The 11,357-nt window shown below is 41.9% G+C and overlaps 1 protein-coding gene across 1 annotated transcript; it reads right to left on the reverse strand.

Annotated features, from left to right (window-relative positions):
- Positions 1-4,778: 4,778 nt before the first annotated feature.
- On the reverse strand, positions 4,779-6,928 carry foxd3 (forkhead box D3). Its single transcript, XM_030373450.1, has one exon. It carries the CDS (start codon positions 6,397-6,399, stop codon positions 5,200-5,202), a length of 1,200 nt encoding a protein of 399 aa, XP_030229310.1. The 5' UTR covers positions 6,400-6,928; the 3' UTR covers positions 4,779-5,199.
- Between the last annotated feature and the right edge of the window lie 4,429 nt (positions 6,929-11,357).

Genomic DNA, 11,357 nt, shown 5'->3' on the forward strand with positions numbered 1-11,357 from the left:
GGGCAGAAACCTTCTTCGGTTCCTGTGTGAGCTTGCACACATGCAGGGATGTATTGTGTGTGGGAGTAATGCATTTTGTTTTCCTGCTTCTCCATGAGAGTGGTTTTATAGCTATAAGTACGCTAATGTTTACAACCACATAACATCAACACTTCTAATTCTGCTAATGCTACTACTAATAAGACTACTACTTCTACTAAAACTAATACCAAACCAACTGTTAATACTACCACTTATAATTGTTTTTATTATAAGCGTTATTCTAATAATCAAAATCCTAATTACATTTGAGTATGTGGATGGTCGTTCAGTTAAAGGGGGGGGGGGGGGGGGGGGTCATTACCATTGTGTAACTCATTGTTGTAACTGAATGTAAGTATTTGGCTATAACCTCTCAGTGGCTGCGCCGGGGTAAATCTAAGCCTGGGGAGCAACATCTCCTTTGTGACCTTTTCTTCTGTTGACTTCGATCATCTTTGTTCCCAAGGTGTTAGCAGTCGCAGGGTGTGGCATGTACCTTGTGGTTCCGCCATCTATTATGTATAAATAATAATAACCTTGGCGGACTGCTGATTTTCAATGACACTTTCATTACAACTAGAGCAGCCTATAACTCACAGGTTCCCATTAGTTATTAATGCCCAGGAACACCAGCTTTACTTTGTCATTTATTGCTTCATCTCTATGCCTTTTTAAATATTCAGTAACTGCTGTACCTACTTTTATTGTCTACTATCTGTGCCTGTAGAAGCCTAGCATTCCTGGAATATTCCTTATAATTACTATAATAAATGGACAGTAGGTCGGTATCTATATTGGCAAGGCTAGCTGGCTAGCTATATTGGCCAGGGATGTGCAGTCTAGCTGTGGACAGTCACTCTATGGTAAAGCAGGAAGAAGGAGTGTTTGTGTGTGCTGTATGCATCGGCTGTATGTCATTCACAAGGTGAAATAAGTTAAATCTGTCTGGCTGTTACGGAGTCGTTGTTTCTATGACAACCTGACAACTAGCCCATGAATACTTCCTGGATTGTTTTCACACTAGACAAACAAATCGTTTTCCTACATCCCTGGCCTCCCAGTGTGAGTGAGTTTGTGTGGGTTATGCTGTGTGTGTGTGTGTGTGTGTGTGTGTGTGTGTGTGTGTGTGTGTGTGTGTGTGTGTGTGTGTGTGTGTGTGTGTGTGTGTGTGTGTGTGTGTGTGTGTGCGTATGTATGCATGTGTTTGTATGTGTTTGTTTGAGTATGTGTGTTTGCGTGTGTGTGTTTGCGTGTGTGTGTGTTTGTGTGTGGTTGTGTGTGTGTGTGTGTGTTTGTGTGCGTGTGTGTGTGTATGTGTGTGTGTGTGTGTGTGTGTGTGTGTGTGGTTGTGTGTGTGTGTGTGTGTGTGTGTGTTTGTGTGTGTATGTGTGTGTATGTATGTGTGTGTGTGTGTGTGTGTGTGTGTGTGTGTGTGTGTGTGTGTGTGTGTGTTTGCGTGTGTGTGTGTGTGTGTGTGTGTGTTTGTGTGTGTATTTGTGTGTATGTATGTGTGCGTGTGTGTGTGTGTGTGTGTGTGTGTGTGTGTGTGTGTGTGTGTGTGTATGTGTGTGTGTGTGTGTGTGTGTGTGTGTGTGTGTGTGTGTGTGTGTGTGTATTAATCTAATTTAAATGCATTGGATGCATCTTGGACATTTTTACCTCTAAATTCCTAACATCCAGAATGCATTTCAGAGCAGCTCAGAAAATGTCTCACGTTGTCTATTGCTGTGTAACACAGTAAATATTGCATAGAGCCACTCACACTACAAGCACCTTTACCCAGAAATATTAGGTATATAAAATGTGTAATTAATGTAATTTAGATCAGTGAAATTAAAATGAATATAGCGTATATTGTATTGTGAGGCCTATTATTATTAATTGTTTGCAACAATGCTTTTTTGAGGCTACAGACGAACAATCAACCAAAGTAAATTGCTGTGGTAAAAGGTAGCATTTTTACACAAAAATGTTGCTGTAGTAGACCTAAATTATCCTATTTGAATTAACACATGAACCTAGAGCAATGTCAACGTTTTAACCATGGCTGGTAGATGCTTCTATTAGCTAATTTTAGATGCTACTCCTACTTTATTTGCAATGAAATAGAAGATCATTCCCTTTAGCAGATTATTAGGTTGCATCGCATGCATCATTTGAATAATTGTGCACTTATCAGCATAAATCAGTGAGCCAATGAGGGGGATAGAGGTGACCCTCTCTGGTAAATCTTCTCTCAGAGGCAACCAAGCACAGAACTTCTGGGAGATTTACAATGAAATGTGAGCATAGCCTAACCAAAACCACAAAGAATTACATTAGGGAAAAGGCGCTTATCATTTAATGTGGTTCCATGCATTTTTTTTACTCCATAGCGATATGATCTATCAACTAATCTTGGAAGAGCGATTTGACATAGGCTACAAAAAATCATTCCTGAAAATGTAATTTCCACAGGCCTATTTCCCCATGACCTCATTATTGGCAAGATCTTCTCCTGAAACACATTGGGTAGGCCTATAGGCTTAATGATGCAAAAATTAGCAAATCGTAACTATACATTTTAATTTAAAAAATAATCATAACGAAGATGTTATAGCTAAGCCTAACAACTGCCGTTTATCGTGCTATACATTTATTTTTTCGGGTCAAATTTTACAGGAACATTTCAACAACATCAAAAGTAGCCACGGTAGACAGCTCCCATTGGCTGTCATGGCCGCATGAGTGTTTGCGTAGTGGTCGCCAGTCACTTGTAATATGATAACGCAAATTACTTATTTTATTCTTTTAACTCTGTGGCCTTTCCCCGGGAGTACAACCTGAAACCAATCAATTATGCGCCATTTTTAAGAAATTAGGATAGGATGTCAGAAAAAATAATATGCTCTCTTAATTAATAAGTAAATCGAAAATAACGAAAATCTGCTTGAGTGTTGGTCAATCTGGATTCGAAGGGTCAAAAGGGTCAACCTTGCACTGGACAGCCCAGAAACCGCTGCTAAAATAGCCGCAAGTTTCTTTCTATAAAGAACGTAGCCCTTGATCCACTCCAGTAATCAATTATAATCAAAGCAGTAGTCCTTTGTGGCGTGCAGGCCTACATTGTTTCAGTTCCGCACAATATACTGTTACCGTATGTTTTTTTTTGCTGTATGATGTCTTGTTAGGCCTTGAACAACCATGGGTCTCAGTAGACGCCCCCTAGCGGTTTCAATCTTTGCCATGTCGAGATTTCCTTTTCTGTCTTTTGGACCCAAAGTCCCTGATGAGCAAGACATGCAAACGAGCTGGTGGATATTAATACTTAGGTTTGATCATTAATTATGTGATGTACGGGCTTTGCTGTAGCGTATAATGCCATCACATTTTAGCCTATAGATAATAGTCCTACATATTAATTATGAAACGCTATCCTTAAAACAGGTCTTTGAAATGATCTCCGTCTTCCCAGAAATGCAACATTTTCAAGGTATAGGTTGGAAGAACAAAATCAAGCCTCAATAAACCCATAAATAGGCCTATTAGTAATTCTACACGTAGGCATGCACATGTCCCCCTAAGTGGGAGTTCGATTAAGCTAAATTAATTGGAAACGTGTATCTGGCAATGTAAAAGAAAACTCAACAACAGAAACCGTAAAACGATTAAGCTCTCCGTGCCCTGGAGTCAAGACGCCTGTGGCCCGCAGCTGTACAATCGTGCGCCCAGAACACAGGCACTATTTCTAATAATGTCTGGAGAATAATACTCATACTAATAATAATATGGAGTCAGTGATGGAATGGCCTCCCGCTCTCTACGGGGACATTAGGAAGCTCTCGCTGCATCAGCAGCTACTTGGGTTTCTGGAATGAAGAGGAGAGAGAGAGAGAGAGAGATAGCCCTGTTCTGAAGAAAGGATAGAGAGAGAGAGAGAGAGAGAGAGAGAGAGAGAGAGAGAGAGAGAGAGAGAGAGAGAGAGAGAGAGAGAGAGAGAGAGAGGGAGAGAGAGAGAGAGAGAGAGAGAGAGAGAGAGAGAGAGAGAGAGAGCGCGCCCTGTTCTGTTCCCATGGGTATCAGATAAATATAGCGTTCGCCCCTGATCACCATTGGCTGTTTGTGTAAAAGTGATTAGGCAGACACGACTGCGTAACTAACTGTTACTTTCATAATAGTTTGGGAGACGCAAGACTTAAAATAGACGAGTTGGGTATTTGTTGGTTTGTTGGTTTGTTTGTTATTCATTTTGGCCATCAGAGGAACGTCTGAAATAGTTCTAGGTACATTTTGTTGACTTAGGCCTCATTGTTTTGATTGAAAACTAGAACGCATAATCGTCTTAGCCTAACTAAAAAAATAAAGAGATTTAAGAAATATAGGCCTATGTAGCGCTTCAATTCTAAAATAATAATAATAATAATAATAATAATAATAATAATAATATTATTATTATTAAAAATAAAACTATATAATATTTTTAGTTTGTTTTAAAGTTTACACAGAAAATAATTACTGTTTATAATATAATAAAATCCTATAATCCAATTGAATGTGTTGGTAAAGGACTGGATGGATACCATCATGAATATAAATTATAATATCAAATTAATGAATTGTTTTTTGTTAAACCAGTTTATGACACTAAATATAGGCTAATCAACAATATAATAAAAACACATAGACGTATAATATGCTATGAAAGTATGTTGTTGTGAAACTTGCTTAATTAAAATAAATATGTTACTGCAAGGATTTGAATACGTCAGTAGAGAAAATAGATGTCAATTCTCTTATTTATTTACAAATGAATCAAATTTACAACACAGTATAGCTACATAGAATTACGCTACATTTGTATTTAAAAACATTCTGTTTTTCAGCTCGTTTGTTTTCTTAAAGGAAGCACAACTTGATTATTTAGTCCAATTATAATTTGTCCCCCATACAAAAAAAAAACGAAACAATGATATCACTAAACGCCCAGATGGAGCATTTCGAAAAGAAACAGATAAAATACCCACTTGTAAAATCCTTTTTTTTTGTTTTACAAATATTTACAATTATTACCTGTACATAAATATTTCCTTTTCCTTTGTATTTACGTGGCTTTAAAGTCCAGTGCTGTCTTTTTCACTCATGTTCGTCCCAAAACAATACTGTAGTCTTTGTATAAAAAATAAAGAGTGTCATCTAAAGTCACTGAGAGGGCCACTTGGACACCGCTGCGGCTGAGGGTAAAAACTGTCCCGAGAGTAGGTTGGACGGCACGCTGAGGATGGGCCCCATACCTGACCGCGTGAGGGAGAGCGACTGGGCGCTCAGCAGAGCCGACTGAACGGTGACAGGGGGTCGCAGAAAAGTCTGTGCCACGCTCGACGACGAAGTGCTGGACACGCCGATGATGTTCTCTATGCTGAAGGAAGGTCTACTCGTCGGCTCGGACTTAATCATGGACGCTGTGCTCAGGCTGTTGAGCTGCATTTGGAGACTCGGGCTGAGTTGCGAGTTAAACGCCTTCCTGTTGAGCTCCGCGGAGGACAGCAGCGGGATGGTCGGGGGCAGCATTGGGCCGACTGGGGGCATGTAGGGGTATTGGAGGGCGGCGTGGTGTGAATATGCGGGGTGGATTCCGTAGTGCCGACCGTACGGGTTGCCGATGCTGTACGCCCCAAAACTTTGCATCATGAGCGCCGTCTGGTCCCTAAGTATGTCTGGCTGATGCCTCTTGAACCTTTTCCTTCTCCGGAGGAAACTGCCGTTATCAAACATGTCTTCCGACTGTGGGTCCAGGGTCCAGTAATTGCCCTTCCCGGGGTTCCCGGGCTCACGGGGGATCTTGACAAAACAGTCGTTGAGTGATAAGTTGTGACGGATGGAGTTCTGCCAGGCGGGGAACTTCTCTCGGTAGTAAGGGAAGCGGTTGCTGATGAACTCACAGATCCCGCTGAGGGTGAGTTTCTTCTGAGGACTCTGCAGGATGGCCATGGTGATGAGAGCGATGTAGGAGTACGGAGGTTTCACCAGGCTGTTCTTGGGCTTCTGTGCGGTGCCTCCCGAGGCTCCTCCGTTCTGCTCGGCGCCCTCTCCCTTCACGGTGGCCGTCTCTCCCTCTCCGGAGCTCTCGCAGCACGGACTCCCCCCGCCGGAGCGCATCATCTCATCCTCCTCCTCCTCCTCCTTCTCAACCTCGATCTCCTCGTCGATCTCCTCGTCGTCTCCACCTCCACCTCGGAGGTCGTGCGTGATCCCGTCACCCGAGCTGTCGCAGTCACTGTCCATGCGCTCCGCGCCCTCGTCGTCCCCTTCTCCCACCACGTCGATGTCAACGTCCTCGGCACAGAGCACTGTCCGGCCGGACATGTCGCTGGCTCTGTCGCTGCCGCCAGACAGTGTCATCTCACGGCTCACTGATGTTTTAAACCGAAGCTCCCCCCAAAAAAGTGACCGACCTGCTGGGTGAGATGGTGGCTGAGTGGTGGACGGGGTGCGCACAAGGCTCTGGTGGAAGATTATGGGACGCCCCGTCAAGAGATCGGATGTCGCACCAAATCTAAATGCAGGTCAGAGCGGTGGTGCCAAGCCAAAGCCAGTCACTAGAAACTTCAACTTCTGAAAATATCTCCACCGAGTTCAGTACACGCTTCAAGTGGTCTTGTCTTTTTTTTTCTTCTCGTGTTCTTCCTCCACTCGGTCGTGACTCTCCGCTCCCGATGTTCCTCTCAGTCTGTAGGCTATATTTCCCGAGGAGTTGCGTTTTGGACGGCGGAGTCGAGATGACACGCGCTTTTAAAGCTTTTAAAGGACTGTCTGATAGATTACTTTTCCCCACTATAAGATATACTATCGGTCCTGGCCACGTGATTGGCTGACGTCAGAAAGCCCCCCCCTCCCGTTAAAGCATGCAAACTGAAGTTGTTTCACGGATTTGTCAACAATAGGACAACAGCAATGCTGCACGCTGATCCCTGCCAGGGTTCGTCCGTCATAGACCATTTAACGGAGGAGGAGGAGAGAGAGGGGGGGGGGGGGGGGGGGGAGGGGGGGGCAGAGGAAATTGCCTTGTATGATTGAAAGATCTAATGCGCATTAAAAACCCAAATCTTAACTTTGCTTGTATAGGCCTACGTGTTCCAAAGCGACTGAATGAAAACGACGACAGATAAGTTCAATTCAATCTCGTTTCTTAGTTGGTTTATGCTCTTTTATGTATGCATATAAATATGTATATTTGGTTTGCATGTCAGGTGTAGATTATGTTTACTTCGTTTTCACTTGCTAACATTTCGCATAAATGATCAAATCGAAATGTTTCTTTGAGGCGAGTACACGTTTTTGTTTGTCTACCTATTTCGGGTAGAAACAGTTCAATGGCTTTATTTTATTTTGGAAGACACGGAATTGAAATCTTTAAGTGCAGAATGAATCGAGGCTATTTGTTCCTGCAGGATTAGCCAATGCTGAGAAGAATATTTGAGCTGCAACAATGGAAGGAATAAAGAGTTTCTGGAGGAATTTGCAAGAGGTGTTAACGACCGCGATCATTGCATGTTTTAGCATTTGAAAAAGTAGGAAATGCGGCATCGAGTCAATGTTAACAGACCATTCATTCACAACCATGAAGGTGAGCCGTGCATGGGGCCTGAAAGGGACGTCGAATGGGATTTAAGACTATGTAAACGTTTCCTGTCGTGGGAGAAAATGTTGCTTCACCACAATTTGACACGGTTGTAATAAGGCCCTATGTATTTCGTTTTACATCAATATTAGAAATATAACCTACCATTCCAGGATAAATAACCCCTTGTCAAGTATAATAATGGAACGCAGGCTATGTGTATATTATGAAGTATGTTACTAATTTAGCCCATGCAAGGTAATATACAGTATTTCATAGTTAATTTCGTTAAATCATTTTCAAATTAATGTCTTTCCTTTGACACTTCTTCTGTCCTGTCTTTTTTAACAACATATTATACTACTTATAGTTATACCTATTGTTATTGTCGAGTAAGCTTATTAAATGAAGCGTCATTTGTTTGGCATTTATGTATGAACATTATGCTATTATTTAATAACGATAATCGCAATATTGATAATAATAAAAAATATACTAATTCTTCATGTAATGATAATAATAATTATTATTTTTATAAAAAATATTATTTTATAATATAATTTGAATTATCCTAATTGGTGTATCCCCAGCACAATTTCCCCAGCACAATATCCCCACATTTTTTGTTATGATATAATAATTATAATAATGCTATGCTATTCTTGTGTTCATTATTGATTGCAATAATAGTTATCCTAGTTTTTTATTTGATTTTTATTTAATTATTGAGGGATTTTGCTGCAGTTGTTCAGAGGGCTAAAGGGTAATCAGCTACGATATTGTTCTATTTACCAAAATCGGCATGCATTTTGATCGTTAATCCCTTGATAACTAGTTGACTGTCGTTCTGTTTTCGATAGGCTATTTAAACTGCATGGAAAACCAACGTGGCCACGCGTCCCACCTCTCTCCGGATCCTCTGACAACCCCTTAGTGAGGATATTTCTCCCGTGGGACAAGAGTCACGTTCCTCAGACAGTGAAGACCCACAATTAAACCCTAACCCTATTAATATCACCTGCTGAAATCCAAACACAACTTGTCTGTGTTTATTAAACGCACAGGCATGCCAACTCATCCAAAACAAAGATATGTGGCCATCGTCCGTCCCTCGAAAAAAGCGCGCTCAGGTTCCCCGGTTTATTTCATAACGTGAACATATGTTTTCTGATGACATTTATAACAAACGGTTCCACTCTATTTTAAGCCCTTTCGGTGCACATATCTCTCGGGAGAAGGCGCTATGAAGACAGGTGCAGCAGTGTCCAAATTTCAAATATCTCAGAGTTGCAGCGTGGCAAGAACGGCTGATACAAGTGCCTACACCGAACCCCTAACCTGCAGTGCGTCCTGGGATCTTTTGAAGCCTCATAAATCCCCTGTTATACCTCCGCGGTTTGTTAATGAGATTGACGTTTGAGCACACATGTATCCGGATTGAGGCCCACAAATCCTTTCAGCATAATTGAGTGTCTCAGTACGACAAGAAGCCGTTAGGGGGACACGCTGCATCGCAAACACAACACACACAGCGTACGCGATCCAGGAGAAAGGTCATGAAACCAGCATCACCTAAACCAAATATCGCCTTCTGATCCAAGCAGCCGGATTATAGACTGTAGCAACAATGGACTTTATAGGTATAGAAAGGGGCTAGTGCAAATGGAAGGAAACAAATAACCTGTCTAACCTGGGATAGCCTGTAACGAGCAGTTATAATGGAGACTGAAATGACGCGTAGCCTACTCAATTTCAAATTAAACTCTAGTGATAATAATATTAAAAGCACGGGTAGGACAAGCCAGTGTTTTAGAGGCATCTAGCGAGGAGGCTACGACGGCCGTTGTAACCGTGGAAGACTTTGAGCGCGTCCTCCGAGCCGGCGCTCATAAATAGTGCGGAGGCTGTTGCTGCGCCGGGTGCTGCTGTTGCTTCACACCTTTGAATATACAGAAACACCGCGAGATCTCCACTGGCCACTGCCCGGGTTAGCGGGCTTATAGGCATACTAGCCTATAGCCTATTGTTAGACTTAGACATTTATTCACTATTGAAGAAAGGAACTCATCCAAAATCCCTTATACCTAAATAAAACCCTCTTTCGTATTAAAATATAGCCTAAATAAAAATGTAATTCAAAAAATAATAGCAATCCAATTTAGCAATGTTACATATCAGTACCCTATATACGTAGGCCTATAATATATCATACAATTAACGGGCGATGTAATATTTGGAAATAGGACCAGGCTATGTAGCCTATATTTGGTGTAGGCCCATGTTGTTTCTATATCGTTTTTATTATTTTTCTTGACTGATTTTCTAAAGTCATAATTGAATGAACGGGGTGACGGCATTCGGGGGCAGCCAGCAGCGGTGGGACAAATGAATGGCACTGTTTGCCTGCTTTTAATTACGGCTATTATGATCATTATTTTACATCCGCAGCCAAATGATCATCAGGGTGTCAGATTTAATAAAAAGGAGACATTCTCTGGATAATGTTCGTCCATTTGAATACTGAAATTGGGGAAACTCTGCCGAAATCAAGTTTAACGACTTAATTGAAAGATGTTCTTTAATTGGAGATTTTTATCTGACTCCAAATGTTCCTTATTGATTGTGTTGTGCGTTTGACCGCAGGGCAGATATAGTGAACATCTCTATTTTTTCTCTTATTTTTGGAAATTGCCATATTCAGTCGGCTTGTAGAATCTACTTTCTGAGCCTCCGATCCTGTTAAACAGTATGATGCAGCTCGTTTTAACTGACTTGTGTTGTCTCCTTCCAGGACCCAGCTCTCCCCGTCCCGCCACAACAATGCAAGGGGACAAAATACGAGACAGCCGCTCGTCGTGCGTCTGCGTAGGTTACGAGTGATCTCTCGCGCGTGCGGACACGTTGTCAGCATGTGTGTGCATGTGTATGTGTGTGTGTGTGTGTGTGTGTGTGTGTGTGTGTGTGTGTGTGTGTGTGTGTGTGTGTGTGTGTGTGTGTGTGTGTGCGTGTGTGGTGTGTGTGTGTGTGTGTGTGTGTGTGTGTGTGTGCGTGTGTGTGTGTGTGTGGGTGTGTGTGTGTGTGTGTGTGTGTGTGTGTGTGTGTGTGTGTGTGTGTGTGTGTGTGTGTGTGTGTGTGTGTTATTGGGCCAACTAATACAGTCTATGTACTGGTCAATATTTAGTTAATATAAAACACAAATATAATAATCACGATCCATGAAGATCCACTTTAATGAAAACATAATTGTTTGTCCATTATCTATTATAATTGTCTATCTTTAGTTGAAACAATAAAAGTTGCTATTTTCCTTCCTCTGAGTCATAGCCTTCAGCTGAAAAAAATGACAAATTCAACGATCCAACTTCTTCCTGCTGTTGTTCTGATAATAAATTCACAAATTCAACAAATACAGAATCACGTCTCGCTCAAGTTTCGTTATATTGCTCGTTAATCGATTTGCATGGCCAATCTTTCTAAAATGAAATAGGCTTTCTACCTCGATGACCGAGCCGGTATTTTGGATAAATATTTGATGTATTGGGCATGCCTCGACCCTAGACACACAATGTTTCCAAAATCAGGTCGCTCACTTACTAAAGGAACCGGAGCCTTTTATACATGACATAAAAAGACAAGCGTCTGTCCGCAGGCTGGCGTCCTCCCCTCTGCCCTGCTGTCCGGGTGGACGGAGGTAGGGTGGGAAAGTGACACCTGCATCTAAATGGTGCCGGATTACCAT

The sequence above is a fragment of the Gadus morhua genome, chromosome 12 (assembly GCF_902167405.1).
Source record: "Gadus morhua chromosome 12, gadMor3.0, whole genome shotgun sequence".
In the NCBI taxonomy this organism is placed as follows: domain Eukaryota; kingdom Metazoa; phylum Chordata; class Actinopteri; order Gadiformes; family Gadidae; genus Gadus; species Gadus morhua.